This window comes from Phaeoacremonium minimum (assembly GCF_000392275.1).
Source record: "Phaeoacremonium minimum UCRPA7 unplaced genomic scaffold PA7_03_scaffold_606, whole genome shotgun sequence".
NCBI lineage: Eukaryota > Fungi > Ascomycota > Sordariomycetes > Togniniales > Togniniaceae > Phaeoacremonium > Phaeoacremonium minimum.
Genome location: NW_006921508.1, coordinates 1 through 15279, shown reverse-complemented (window position 1 = coordinate 15279; position 15279 = coordinate 1). Strand labels below are relative to the sequence as shown.

General features: G+C 50.9%; 3 protein-coding genes across 3 annotated transcripts; all 3 read left to right on the top strand.

The window, feature by feature from the left end:
• Positions 1-560: 560 nt before the first annotated feature.
• On the top strand, positions 561-1448 carry UCRPA7_8716 (putative short chain dehydrogenase reductase family protein; the record flags this gene model as incomplete). The annotated part of the gene is made up of 1 exon (XM_007921230.1): positions 561-1448. One exon carries the CDS (start codon positions 561-563, stop codon positions 1446-1448), a length of 888 nt encoding a protein of 295 aa, XP_007919421.1.
• A 5985-nt stretch (positions 1449-7433) lies between these two features.
• Positions 7434-9126, top strand: UCRPA7_8715 (hypothetical protein; the record flags this gene model as incomplete). Its single annotated transcript, XM_007921229.1, has 3 exons — positions 7434-7475; positions 7829-8642; positions 9041-9126. 3 exons carry the CDS (start codon positions 7434-7436, stop codon positions 9124-9126), a joined length of 942 nt encoding a protein of 313 aa, XP_007919420.1.
• A 2752-nt stretch (positions 9127-11878) lies between these two features.
• Positions 11879-14168, top strand: UCRPA7_8714 (putative mei5 protein; the record flags this gene model as incomplete). Its single annotated transcript, XM_007921225.1, has 2 exons — positions 11879-13065; positions 13124-14168. The coding sequence occupies 2 exons, from the start codon at positions 11879-11881 to the stop codon at positions 14166-14168; spliced, it is 2232 nt and encodes a 743-aa protein (XP_007919416.1).
• Positions 14169-15279: the final 1111 nt, after the last annotated feature.

The following is a 15279-nucleotide window of genomic DNA, read 5'->3' as shown; positions in this document are numbered from 1 at the left end:
TTGGGACTACAATTTTTTGGCCAGACCTACACTCGCTCCCGTTAATACAAGTACTTTGAGTGCTCTGAAATATCGACACGACTATGTGCTGGTACGAAGTACATCGTACGAGCTTCTAATGCATGTTGTATGGCTCAGTTACAGCAGGTTAACAATCAAAGCAGGGTTCGGCAAGCTTAGGCTGTGGGCAAAGTCGATCGGATCACCTGAACATTGGGTCCAATGTGCAAGCCCATTCAAGCCATCTCTCCCAGTCAATCACATCTCAAAGAGCTCTTTTTTTGTTGCCGTATTTCTATTGTAGTCAGGCTGGTTGATTTTTGCAGGTCAACAGTAATTAGTCGCCTGTGGTAGCTTCTTCCTCTTCCTTCCAATGACAGCAAACATTGGGATAGTGATGATGTCGCTGTGGCCCTGACGTCACCAGTCAGAGTCTCCCCCATGCCGACTGTCCTTATGCTGCTCTCAACAACCCACCACAAAACCGCAAATTTTCCAGTGAGAATATTACCAACATTCCCAATACTCTTTATCTGGAATCAGCTTCATTTGTCTTCATAATGGCTGAGACACACCATTTCGATGTCAACAAACTGTTCGGCGTCCAGGGCTTTGTTTGTGTAGTGACTGGAGGGGGGACAGGCATTGGCCTAATGGCTACGCAGGCCCTTGCCGCAAATGGAGCCAAAGTCTATATCACGGGACGTCGAATGGAAGCTCTGGAGAACGCAGCGAAGAGTCACGAGCCAAGCCATGGTGGGCAGATCATCCCCGTCGGGCCCTGCGACGTGCGCAAGAAGGACGATCTTGAGAAACTCGTCAAGGAAATCCAGAGCAAAGAAAAGTTCATCAACCTGCTGGTCTGCAATGCTGGTGTCGCTGGACCCAAGGCTGAGCCAGAAGAAAGCGATGCTGAAGATCTAAAGCAGAAGCTATGGGAGAATGAGAGCGTGGACGAATGGCAGAGCACCTTCGAGACGGATGTCACATCCGTATATTTCACAGCCGTCGCGTTCCTGCCGCTCCTTCAGGGCGGCATTGAGCCCGAAGGCCCATTAAACCGATTTTCTCCAAGCATCATCACAATCTCCTCCATGTCCGGGCTAATGCGGCATGCTCAAGGCCACTTCGCCTACAACGCCGCGAAGGGAGCCACGGTCCATCTCAGCAAATTGATGTCCGCTGAATTCCAACAGACCGGCATCCGGGTTAACAGCATCGCGCCAGGATATTTCCCCTCTGAAATGACGACAAAGAGCTCGGATGAGAAACAGAAGTCTCACCTGCCTCCAGAGAAGATCGAGGAGAAGGGGCACGTGCCAGCAATGAGAGGTGGTCGCGACGAGGAGATGGGAATGACGGTTTTGTACCTAGCCAAGAATGAATATGTCAATGGCGAGATTATTGCTGTCGACGGAGGCGTATTGAACGTCGTCTCAGGGAGGTAATTGAACTGATGAAGAGGCATCAGAATATAAACCCGTGGACTTTGCCGGCCACTCAGCCTCTACCCAATGAATTACATTCAGATGCCCGATGACCACTATGGGGATCGATGGTGACGTGCAAGCGAAGGCACATCTGCTATTCTATAGCACCACCTTCAAGTAGAATATCAACCATATCTTTATCTGAACGTAATTGTGCGAATTGTAGGGGTGTATAACCTGTATCAGGATATCGACAATCCAATCTCGCCCTCCCTGTCGTTACGAGGAGCCGGGCAATGGCATGATCTGCGCGGGCAACGGCCAACATCAGCGCTGTCCATATATGATGTGAGATTTCCATTAAAAGATCAACGTCCACCATGTGTGTATCAAGGAGCAGTTTAACCACTTCACAGTGCCCATGGACAACTGCGAGATGCAGAACAGACTTGCCGAAGATATCCCTTGCGTCTAAGTTTCTTATGGGAACTAAGAGTAGTTGCTTGACAACAGAGACATGGCCTTCAGCACAAGCAGAATGCAACGGTGTTCTCAAATGGTCGTCTCGAATGTTGCTAAGCTCAATGATTTTCTTTGATGTGAGTAGAATTTCTACAACCCTAGAATGGCCCTTTTCTGCGGCTAAATGTAAGCAGGTTTTGCGCTCCTTGTTTAGCTGCAAAACTTCGACCTGGCCAGTTGCAAGTAGCAGCCTCACGACCGGCTCATTTCCGATACTTGAGGCCAAACAGAGTAAAGAGTTACCAGTTTCCCTGTCTCGAGCGTTGAGGTAGATGTTTCTTCGGACAGAAATAGATCGATGAGCTTCGGGGACAGCGTTTCCATTATCGTGTGTAATTGTAGGCTCATACAGACTAGTAATAGAGTCGTCCCATAAAGGCCAAGCATTGTCTGGATCTAATATCCCTCGGACGAGGGCTTGAGATCCAAGCTTTAGAGACAAAATCAACGCCTGTTCATATATTGCAGGACCTAGAGTTTCTGGTAGAAGCAACCCGGCAGCGACCATAGCCTCGCTAAACTCGGCTGGCCGATACCACTTAGACATCGTTAAGTAATACATATTTTTCTTTATGACATGCTTCGCCAGCATGAGGAACGCCAGCAACAGGCCATCGTGTTGGGGGAGCGATGACCACATTTTTCTCTTCAAATTCCATGAATCTGGTAGTTGTATGTCGCGTGAACACTTCGGGTGTTTGCCACACCTGGACCGATATAGGTCGTAGAGCTTGACGAGTGAAGAGGCTTCAGGCTGATTTTGAATCTCAAATTCCATGAATTTCTCAATTGCCCTATGGCTGCCGTTGGCCATTGCGGCAACGAAGGGCAATCGATATCGATCCCGTTCCACACCAAGATATGCGAGGTTATCTGGATGAATTGAGATCAGGGAGTCAAGATTCTTTTCGGCAAAGATGTATAGGGTAGTGACATCCGGGAGGTATCGACGAACTGCATGTCTTTCGAAAAAGTTGTGTAACCATGTCCATCGCTCTCTCGGAAAAGTTGCGAGAAATCCTCGCTGGTCGACCCCTGCTTGTTGTGCCTGATTGGCATGCCAAAGAATATTCTGAGTCGCGTATTGTAGAAATGGAAATGCTATGGCGCGATCTGCTTGAGCCGCTTCCCAATGCTCTGAATGTACCTTACCATGATCAAATAGTGTCCATTGGGGAACAGTGATTGAATCAAGATTTAAATAAGCCTCACAGCTTTGACGAAGATGCTCATGACTAGCACCTGTGAGGTTGTTTCCCAAGTCCGGCCAGAGATCAGCCATTCCATTCTCCTTCAAAAAGAAATCCCTAACAGATTCGTGAATGAATTGAACAGTGGATGGCTTTGGCTTTTTCGCTGGAACAATTTCGACTAGTCCCTTGGAGGTGTCAAGTATAAATCTTTTCTGAATATCTTGAGTGATCTCATCGGGTGGGATATCGTCGAATTCCTTAGATGATTCCCCGGTCAGAAGAGCAAAGTACAGCTCTTGAGGGCCCAGAGGCCTCGAGGAGAATAGAATCCACTGTATACAGTGTAAAAGGTCTTGAGTATTGCGGTTATCTCTAGTCATGATATCGTGAAAGAGGCCGTGGAGGTCGCTTGGGAGCTCAGCCAGCCTCGCCCGTAATTTGTGTATTCGTCCGCTGTCGTACTCCTTGTTGAGAATATCCACGACAAGGACAATCCACATGAAAACCCCAGCTGCTTTATCTCGGAGATCGGTACGGACCTGTTCGGCAAGCTTACTTTTGCCAATCTTCAGCTCACTGTCGATATACGCTGTTATATCTTCGTCATGTCCATCATTAGCTTCTAGAATAAGCTCTCGCCCACGGTAGATCGATATGTGAGGATAATGCCTGCTTGCAAGACAGACCTCGAATTGGGTGCTGGATTCAAGGACAAAATCGCTGAGGTTCTCGAAGAAGGAGACCATATCGCGAATTTCGTGCTCGTCGCATTCATCTAAAGCATCGATAAAACATATGACTGATGTGCGGCCCAAGCCAAGAACGATCTGCTCGAACACCTCTTTGAGTGCCTCAGTGCTCCATGACCCCTGAGTAACACTAGTTGACGACATTTGTGATAACGCCTTAATGATGTCGATGTCGTCTGGAATATGTTCGAGAAGTTGCGAAATCAAGGAACGATACATGCCCTGTGTTGACCGTTCGAGAAGACCACCTCGAGCGTTGAAGAAGAATGATATGCTTATTCGGTCCTTCCTCGTTCTTTGAGCATTGGTCAAGGCGAACTTCATCAGTGTCGATTTGCCGGTTCCAGGTTTTCCCTTGATCCAGAGAAAGCCATGATGCTGACTCATCTTGCTAAGATCAAGCCACTCCATATACACAGGTTCTTTAAGAAGCCACTTACAAGTCTTCCTGTGTGCGGCTTTGATTGCAGTCCTTCTGAAGTCGACATGGTCAAATCTCAGAGCATTTATGATATTTTCCTTGTTGCTGTTGGCCATGGAGGGAGTCACGCTATGGGTGTGTTGTGACGTTGTGTGTCTGTCAACCATTCTACGTAATGCTGCTTCGACTTTGGTGAACTCAGGATCCGATGGACCCGTAAAACGACACATCTCCATATGATCTCGGCCAATATGCTGAGTAGTCTCCACATCAGGAAGGTTGATATAAGATGAGGCATCGTCGACAACTTTCCTCCCCTCCAATGGTCGGATTCCCAGGGACTCCTGGAATGAGTGGATTGTCCACCCGCGAAGCTGAGCCATCGGGCCAAACTCATCCCTCAATTCACGGAGGCGTTCTGACGAAGGAAGGAGAGTGTCAACAATTTGTTGATTGACGTTGAAGCCAATGGCCTTGGCCGCAGTTTCCGCGACCTTCTGCAATAAACGCCGAGGATCTGCTCCTTGGTGAGGCGTACCAAAGAACATGATCCCGATGGTTGAATCGCAGATTTGGCGGAGGTGTGCCTGGCGATCATGTTGGAAACTACTTGATCTCCGGAGCATTTCCTTGACAACAATACCGCCTAGGCTATGAGCTACGAACATCAGCCTTCTTTCAGGAGCTAGCCGACGTTGTGTCTCGAGCTCAACCAGTAAGTCGCCTGCAATGTCGTAGACCGAATTTTTACAGATGGGCTTCCCGGCAATGTGTCGAATGTTGGTGTCATAGCCATACGTTAGGACTCTGGCATCCGGGAAGCTTTTTCTGAGCAAGTCTCGTGGCCAGTAGACGACCTTTCGGGAAGTTGAAAAAGGCAGGATACCATGTCTTCGAACTTTGGTCGGAGGTTCGCTCTCAGTGTCATCCGCGTTGCCTTTGTATGCCCATGTTCGTTCTGGATGACCTTTGAAACCATGAACGAAGACAATGCTGTGGATTTATTAGATATGTCAATTCTGGCGACGCAAGGCTCCGTGCACATACTCGAGGTCAGCATTTTCGGGGTCTACAACTACTGTCAGACCAGTCGAAGGAATATCCGCGTCCATTCTCGTGATGAACTTGTGGTTATGTTAACGTCTACAACTTGCAGCGTTTCTGTCTATGGCGGCGGCACATGCACATGAGAAAAGACAAAACCTTTGTCCGATCAGGCTCTGATCGCAGGCGCATGATGGCGGGATGCCTCACTGTGCCTCAGGCGCTCAACTAAGCCACGCTGCCTGAGACCGGGGTCAACAGGCCATCACATGTTCACTACATACAATTCGCACGCACAATTTGTCTTCGGGATAGAAATTAGGCTCATTGAGTGGCTTACACGCGTTGCTCAACTATTAACATTTGAACTCAAAGAAAAATCTAATATTGTCTATTGTAGATTGGGATAGGTTCCATTACCATCGACTTCAATTATAAACCGGAAGTTAGTGACAGTAAGCCGTGTGAGTATCTTGTTACAATGCAGTCTAAATTCGTGAGAAGAAACTGCATTAGAATAAAGTCTGGGGTGATTACTATTCAACTCGTAGTTTTGGCTGTGTCGGCTAGACAAGTGCCTTATTTTGGGATGTTGAACGGAGCGGGCTGAAATCCAATTATGGGTTTCTGAACAACACAGCCCCATCCAACAGCACTGGAGCCAAGTGAACAAGTGCTTTTGAGAACACACTGAGTAAGGTGGTAAGCTGGTCTGCAGCGACGTCAGCGATACCATTCTTTGACTCGGAGAGAGGTCCGCGTGGTTGGGATAGATTTCGATTGTGGGCCTGCCGGTGATTGTTTTGTCTCACTTATCCGGAGACCATTTCGAACCGATCTGTACTGACTGAATGGATCGCTTTGAAGAGTTGCAGCTCAGCACTGCTCAGCTGGTCCTGGTGATGGGCCGCCCAAACGGCCGCCACACCTCTCGGGCAAAGAGTGTGGCTGGTGGTGGGCGGCGATAGGATGGCAGGCGCAGTTGCTGGATTTAGTTTCGTCATCGGAGGCAGGGGCGTTCGACAACAAACAGAAAGAGGGGATCCCTGTTCCTGGCTCTTTCTTTGGCTGCAGCAAACGGGCAACTGCCCTGGCAGGTGTTTAGTTGATTGTGCCTGACGCGACGGGAAAGCACAATCGACCTCCCCCCACCTGTCATTTAAGTTAGTGCAGTGAATCTGCCTCTTGCTCACACGACCGAGGCCAGAATGCCGCGACGCGACAACCTGGTAGGCACGCCTGAGCACGGTCGCTCTTGCTATCTTGATTAATTGATTTGGGCTTTTTGATTGCCTTCCTTTTACGGTGATCGCGATTGCTATGTCTTCTCACTTGACAGACCTCGAGTGCAATTTCTACTCTTCAACTTTTGCCTAGCGGATGTCACTCCAGCTGCTACGGAAAAGTCGCCCTCGCGCGGCAAATTAGAGGAGCCATTGTGTCTCACTGCCGGTGAATCAGGGCGAGAGGGCCTACATACCGTCCCTGCGAAGAGTTGCCATTTCCCTCCCTTCTGGCTGAAGGTAGGTACTTCTGAATACTCAGCACACACGGGCGAACGATACGCTCCCACGTCTTTCATTGCTGATTGTTGTACGGTGTATTTAGATCCATTTGTAGCAATTCAGCGCCAATACCGGCTCCTCGTTCTGCAAATCTTCTGCTGGGCAACTCCACTGGTCAGGTCCATTTACTGGCTTGTGACCGTGAGTTAGGTTCAGTGGGTGGCCGCGCGAAGCGACCCAGTTCGTCCGAACCCGGTTCTTGAGACACCCCTGTCCTGTACCCTCTCTTCACTACGTACCCGTACGTACCACGAACAATCGTCACCTTTGCTCGCTGCGACTCCCTCCCTCTTCTGTCCTCCACTACCTACACTAGATCGCCCTTTTCTCCCTTCTCTACGCAGGGATTGCCTAAGCTTCCTTTTTCTTCAGAAACATGCATATTGAAGGTCTCTGTCCCTGACACCTGTAACTGATCAGTTCCCCGATAGTCTGAGCCCCCCTAACTGCGACATGCTGAGCGCTGTGGCCGCTTCGTCCCTCTCGTCGAAATCGCGACCGCAATAGGAATGGCCGATCCCCATTCCGACAACATGGAGGCGCCGGTGGACGTGAGTGTTAGTGAGCCGGCTGCCCTGCGCTGCTGTTGCGGGCAGGAAAAGTGTGCGTTTCTGAGACATAATTGCACTATCTTGGAGTCCGTCGAAAAGGATGTCCACACAGCCGCCAAGCTGGGCCAGGTAGGAATCACCTGCTTATGTTACACATTCCAACCGTTCCTCCTCGTGCGCCCCCAAGCGGCTGGCATCTCGGGGCCTCATATACTCCTCCTGTCCTCCCTGCCACACGAGGCCAGGGCGACTTTTTGCATTCCTGTGCCTGTCAAACTGCCATCCTCTGCGCTCCCTGCCCTCCTGCCCCTGGAGTCGTTGGAATGGCTTCCACTGAGTGTCTTGCGCCTCAGTGCGCAGACAACGTCGAGGTCTCGAGCGCAGATACGACGTACCCAGCACTAACATTTGCTCTGCAGTCATTGCTCGCTCGTCATGAAGCGTATATGGCTTCTGCGGAGCGCGATCGCGTCGACATGCAGTCGCGGATCGAGCAGCTTGAAATGGAAAAAGAGTCGCTCGCCGCCGAGAATGCACGAACGACCGAGGAGAATCACACGCTTGCTGACCAGCTCGAGCTGCTCAACACCACCGTCGCCGATTCCGAGACCCGTATTCTCAGCTTAGAGGCCACACTACAGAGCTCCCAGCAGGCAGTGAGGAGGCTAGAAGGAGCAGCAGCCCGGGCGGCGGAGATGGAAAGGCATATCGCCTTGCTAGAGGCAGAGCAGGCGACATTACAGAACACCCTGATCAACACTGAGTCCGAGGCCCGTTCGGCCATGTCGAGGTGGCGGAAAGCCGAGCGTGGATTAGCCAATCTCCAGGAGCAGCTTGAGAGGATTGAGAAGGAGGCCAGAGAAGAGCGAGAGCGGCATGTGGAGATCCTCGGACGCATGGAAAGGCAGCGAGAGATGGAAAAGGACCTGAATACTGCCGCCGGAAGATTAAAGGGTGCAGCGGCAGCCAAATCCCTAAACAATGGGAAAAACGGAAGTAGTGTCGTCTCGCACTTTGTGCGCGACCTTCTTCAAGACAACGCGAACCTCCAGTTGGGCATTGCAGAGCTTCGAGAAATGTTGTTGAACTCGAATGATGAGATCCAACATCTCCGGGAGCAACTCGCATATCATCAACCAGTTCCAGATGGCGAGGCCAGCGCCGCAAGTACGCTTAGAGCTGAGCTCGAACCAAGCGATCAGTCCCCGCAGAGGACACCGCTACCAACTTCCAAGTCACAGGAATTGCACATCCATCACCACTATCACGTCACGAATAAGGCTGAACTCAAGAAGCCGAAGAAGAAGCGGCAAAGCCTCAACCCTGGCATATTCGCGCCACCTCATATGTCGTATCCATCTACGCCTCCCAATGGTCAATGGCATTCAAATCAAGGCTCACCTATTCCAGCAATGCTATCGCATTCTGCGCGAAACTCCGTCTCTACGATTCCTTCGAATCGGTGGTCCGTCTTCTCGGAACAGCCTTCAGAATTCGCACCGTCGTCCGTTCCTAGTTCGCCAACCTCAAATCCTCGCAACTCGATGTTTGATCCCGGAATACAGGATATTTCGATCCCAGCATCGCCAACAACCAGCGTAGATCCTATGTCACCCACTTGGCGATCAAATCACAAGAAACAAGCATCTGAAGTATCCAGAATTAGTTTCCTCGCGCCGGCGCCATTGCAGTTGGATGCACCAAACATATCTCCCCCACGAGAGTCGACACCACGTTCGTTCATTCAGGGAGAGGATTCCTTCCGAGACGATAATTTCGAGATACCAGAAACCACAGTGACGGCGGCTACCACAGACGACTCTGCGGTAGAGTCGTCTGCTTCACCAACTAGCACACAAGACACTGCTTTCAGTGATATGCAGCTATCACCAACTTTCGATTCGCCCCAGGATCCTTCCACGCCACGGCCGCGTCTGCACCGTGCCATGTCTCATGAGTCGATCATATCTCTCAGTGGCGGCCTGGATATCCATACTCTCCGAGCGCGACCAAGCCAACTGACTCTGCGGCCACTTGGTGCCGCCTCTGCCGACACAGGCTTGAGTGCAGTTACTGCCATGCCGACCATCTCTCGAGGCACCGCTTCGGGCAAGAGAGGAAGCGTCGTATTACGGGATAATCTTATAGGACTGCCAATTCCGCGAGCCACAACACGAACAGCTTCTGGTCCGTCGAGTCCTGCACTCAGCGCTGCCTCTGGTGGACAACGATCAGCGTCTGGCGGCCTGGGGAAATGGGTTGGCTGGAGGCCGTGGGGTGGCAATGTTACTTCGAGTCCTTCTACGGCAATTGATTCCTCAACCTCAGCAACAACCACTCAAGCAATTGAGTCGCCAACGCCGAAATCTGGGCTTGATGGGTCTTACAAAACATTACGGGAGAAACACATTTCCCGAGCATCGGGAATCAATCAAGCAGGCTCTATACCTGGATTCAAAGAATATTGGGCCGCTCACCAGCGCAAAGGAGCTCCTGCGAAGGTGACAGCTGAAACAATCGACACGGAAGCTCTCAGAGAGGTGCTAGAGGAGTAGAAGCTCCAGATGCCGTCATCGTTTCATTCATCAAGTTACCAAGTTTCAAATGCTGCCACTCAGCTGTCAATTGTACAACTAATATCGAGCCACTCGGCGTTTTCTTTGTTTTGCATAAACTGGAGCATGGGGGGAGTCTGTGGGAAGATGGAGTTGTAAAGTATTGCATCACCGATCGGAGTTCCTTTGTCTTGCTCGAACATAGGCGTTGGCGCGAGGTTGGAGATACCTAAGTCTAAATGGTTACTGGGGAGTTCATCTCGAGGTTGCATCACGAATAAGGCGGATGAAGCATGTCCATATTATTATTAGTAGTATACTGTACAGCACAGCGCTTAAGCGCTCTTATAATGAAACTCAGGGCTCCAACTCTTGGACGCCTTCAGCAACCTGGGCGAAATAACTCATTAAACAGCGTGGTATTATGTTATAACTGAAATTATTGTCCGGGGTAGGATCGTATCAACTAGCCTCCCATAGTGCATCGGCGAGTTACCAAGGTACCTAGGTAGTCTGCTCCGGTCGTCCAGACCGATTCGGCCGATTGATCCCATCTAATACTGCCTAGTTAAGGAACTCGAGTTGGGAGGATCGACCGGTCGCTCTTTCGCAGTCCGATTAGACAATCGGGGCAGGGAAGGAAATTGGCATGATCTTGCGGATATCGGACAATGAGGTCGGCATTGTGCTGCCGGCTTGCCACCGGCCGTTGGGCTCCGATTGCCAACGCAGCGTGCCGGCAAACACGCCGTAATGCAGTACGTTTCCGCTCTGCCCTTACGCAGCAGGTCACAAGCAATGGCCCCGCCACCTCGCCATGATTAATAGCATTTCTTGAGCAAGACTGATTTCACTGCGGAACCGAGAGTTAAGACTTCGAAGCAGGGCGGTGAGGCAACTTGTATCTCTCGTTTTGAGCTAGAGAAGGACTTTCGCTAACTAAGTTTAGAAGCAGCTGCGTGTTCACAAGACACATCAAGAGGGTCAGAACGGGGCTTGGGCCTTCACTGGCTTTTGTACAAAATGAAGTGTCTCGAAAAGACAGGTCACATGTGCCCAAGCGCTGTCACTGTGCTGTGCATGGTTGGGACTCGACTGGCGCCCGACGCGGCTACGACGCCTCACCCGTCAAACGGTATCCGACGGCCGGGACAAGCCTCGATCTGATCGACACTCAAGCGAAGGCATCGTCGACCACAATAGGCAGCGTGCATATACAGCCGCCGGCTGCAGCCGCGACCCGTTTGCCGGAGCGGAAGTTCCTACTCGTCGTGGTGGATCTCTCTGCCAGCGTGGTGGCCCAGTATCACTGCCAATCACCATCAAGTGGAACGCTCTATTGCGTGTTTTGGCCAGAAACAGAGCCACGTCAATCCACAAGAGCCGGATTACGAGATTCGATAGGAAGCACTATTCTGGACGAACCATAAGAGAGGGCGGAGTGGACTTATTGGTACCTGTACGTTAGCCAGGGGGGCAAGTTGGGCTGCAACTGCCATCTGCCACCTCACACGAGGTCTCCAAAGGAACGGCGGTGCGAACGACTGGCAATGCGTTCTCGGCGAACCAGTGCTGTTGCTGGAATTGATAAGATCTCATGATGCCGCTGTTGATGAGTCAACAGATGCCCAAGGAGCGAGGATTTGTGCCCTGGCGGTCCTCGAAGATGGCTTTAAGATGTCTTCTTCACCCGTCCAGCCGTCACCATGATGACTGCAATGATCAATGACCAAACAAGACGAGTTTGACTCTGCATCGTTCAGAAGAACTACTGTCATACCTCTTCAACGACTCTTCAGATTCATCTCCCAGACCTGCCCCAGACAACACACGAGACCAGCCGCCCCCATGGGCATCCTCAGCCCCAACATGCCTGCCGCCGACCCCGATCCGACACAGGTTGTAGATGGCCTGGTGGGTGCGATACGGAATCTGGCATCCGACAACAACTACAAAATCGTCGCCGACCTCTTCAACGAAGCTCTGTCCTTGAAGGAGCAGAATGCCAGGCTGTCACTCTCACACCGCGAGCTCCTCGAGCAGTATCGGGAGTTCCGAAACGAGCTCGACTCCAGTGAGGCCAAGCTCAAGGCGGAGAAGGCCGCACTTGAGTCGATAGTTGTTGAGAAGACCAGGGCGTTGACAGACCTTGAGGAAGTGAAGAGTCAACTCGACGCCGAAGTATCCGATAAGAACACCAAGTTGGAGGAGAGGGAGAGAGCCTTTGCCGATCTCGAAGCAGCCAAGTCAAAGGTAGATGCAGAGCTAGGCGACACGACGACCAAACTAGATGAGAAGACGAAGGATTTAGCGGACCTTGAAGAGGTCAAGTCCAAGCTTGGTGCAGATCTCTCTGAGGCCAATGCCACCTTAGAGGCAAAGGTGAAGGAGTTAACAGACCTGGCAGAGGCGAAAACTGCTCTTGAAGGGGAGCTTTCAGATGCTAAGTCAAGTCTCGAAGAGAAGGAAAAGTCTCTAGCAGAGCTCAGTGAGGCAAAGATGGCCGTGGAGGGTGAGCTTGCCGAGGTCAGATCCAGCCTGGAAGAGAAAGACAAGTCGATCTCGGAACTCGAGGAAGACAAGACCAAGCTCCAGGGTGACCTTAACGACACCAATGCAAAACTAGAAGCAAAGGAGAATGAGCTCGCAGATTTTACTGAAGCAAAGTCCAAAGTCGATGCTGAACTCGCGGATACAAAGGCGAAGCTGGAGGAAGAAGCCAATCTCAAAGCAGCGGTCGAGACTGAGCTCAGTGAGACGAAGACGTTGTTGAACGAGGAAAGGACCAAGTGCGAAGGGTTAGACCAGGAGATTTCGTCGCTTCGTCAGACCATACAGGACAGAGATGCTGAGATCGAAAGGTTGCAGGGAGAGGTGGCACGCATGCAGGATGAGATTAACAACGCCAACTCATCTCTTGAGAATCTCAGACAAGACCTCACCAGCATACAACAAGAAATGCAGATCAAGAGCGTCAGACTCGCGGAGCTAGAGCGCTATAGCATACAACTGAAGAACGAACCTGAAGACAAGTAGTAAGTATTGTGATGCATCACTCCGTTACCAGCGGATCCCCTGCTAACAGTCACTCAGTGTCAAGATATTAGATACGATATGGACCTCGATTCTCAACCTCGCCGAGTCGACGTTCAGCCAAGATCTCGAACCGAAGGTTCTTAGCGATGCTTCATGCTGGACCAATCTCCGGACTTGCGAGTACCTCAAGCATGCTATGCAACTTCCCCTGCCGCAATCCAACACACCCGCTGCCAAACAAATGCGTGTTGCAGCTATAATCGCCGTTATGTCTCGGGCTCTTAACAAGTACATTTTCCGCCCGACATACCTCCTTGATGACGATGCCCAACTTACACAGCTGCTTCGTGATCTCGAGGACGATAACCCAGCGCAGGAACTGCACTGCCGCTCCACCCTCCTCGCCATCCTCCCGGAGAAAGAGAAGATGAATGCCATCAAGCGAGTGCAGACAGTTGTTAGGGAGGTATCATGGATCGTACAACATCTTCTCAGCGCTCTGCAATATGAGTCATTCCATGCAGCACTTGAAGCATCATGCAAGCTTGCCTGCACCCAGTGGAGGAAGATTCAGGAGGCACAGATGAAGATCGAGCCATACTTCGGCCCACCTTACGACGATTACGACTGGCAGGTGCTTCCCCTGCCCGAATTCGAGGATAGCTCCCCCATCAGCTCTGACTCCGATACCGCCGTCGACCCTCATGAGCAGCATGCCGATGCTGTCGTGGACGATGATGACGGTGATGATGAGGGAGACGACGCCGACTCTGACGAGGAGGTCGAACCTGATGCCATCATGTTTGTCGTCTGGCCGACTATGTGTGCCGTCGAGGGCGGCGCGCTCAACTCTATCACTCAAGGGCTCGTCATCTCTAAGGAGCAGTCTCGTCCTGCGCTCGAGGAAGTGCGCTCTCGCCGTGCCCCGCGCCCGGCCCAGAAGCGCGCAAGATACATGTCGATGTCAATGCGCTCGCACGGCGCGAGTGGAAGTCCGAAGCCAAACAAGGCTTTTTTGTATCCCGACTCCGGGGAGGGGGACGGAGGTGGGTTGAAAGATTCGAGCGATGGCTCAGCAGCAGTCGCGATTGAGTGTCACTAGCGCTCAACTACACGAACACAGCACATTCATTTCACATCACACTACAGACTTAATCGCAACTATGGTGGAGTTCATATTGGTTCAAAGGGCACATTGCATTGCTAGGAGAATGTCATTCGTTGTTTTTCGTATGTTGCATTGGGTTTCGAAGGAGCGAGTTTAGACTGTCACAATAGGGGCATAATTTGTTAAGAATATAGGACTCTTCACATTTGCAGGTAATTCTGGTTTCAACTATATGACGCTTCTATAATCTATAAAGTCGAGAAAATTTAAACGGTTTATGAGGACGGGAATCCAAAATCAAACCCGTCAGTCGCTGGCAACGACAATGATATCAGTTCTAGCCGATCAACAGTATCCTGAGGTATTTCAAGCAAGGAGTGGAGTTGAGAGACGCCATCGTCAAACGCCGTTTCATATAAGCTCATATCTTCTTCTACTCCACTGGTCTCCTCTACCCCATCCCCTGAAAAAGAAAACAAGTCCAGGCTGTTATGACGAGGCTCATTATGCTCTTCGGCTGCTGTATTTTGCGCCGTAGTAGAAGCTTTGGAGGGTTCGCCCTCCTCTCCGTCGCCGTTTTCATGCCTCGTAGACTGCGGTGTGGGATTATCTGTAGACAAAGGTTGAGCCGGCGCCATGGTACGAACCGGTTGCAGCACGTTGTTATCAGGTTCGAGTGCGGCGTTTCGCGGAATGTTGGGCAAGACATCATCAAAGGCATCCCATACCGCCCGAGTGATAATCTCCGAAAATGTTCTGTCTAAATCTTGTATATACTCTCGGACTGCCGGGTCATGCCGTAAGTTGCTATTTATTGACCGAATGACACGATCTGGGAGCTCCTGTCTTAAGAATCTACGATATCGAGCTTCACTCTCTGGGCTGATATGAGCCTCCATCATTTGTATATTATAGTCTGGACGCATGTCAGTCAATTAGTAGAACCTAGCAGCTCGGAGTGAAACAAACTTACAGGGTGAAGGTACACTGGCAGCATGCGGGAATATTATCTTGTACATAGCTTCCCATTTCACCTCTTCTGCTATGTGTTGTATGCTCTTTCTGCTCCTAAGTCGCTGTATGGTGAGTTGGGGGAGCAGGGTCT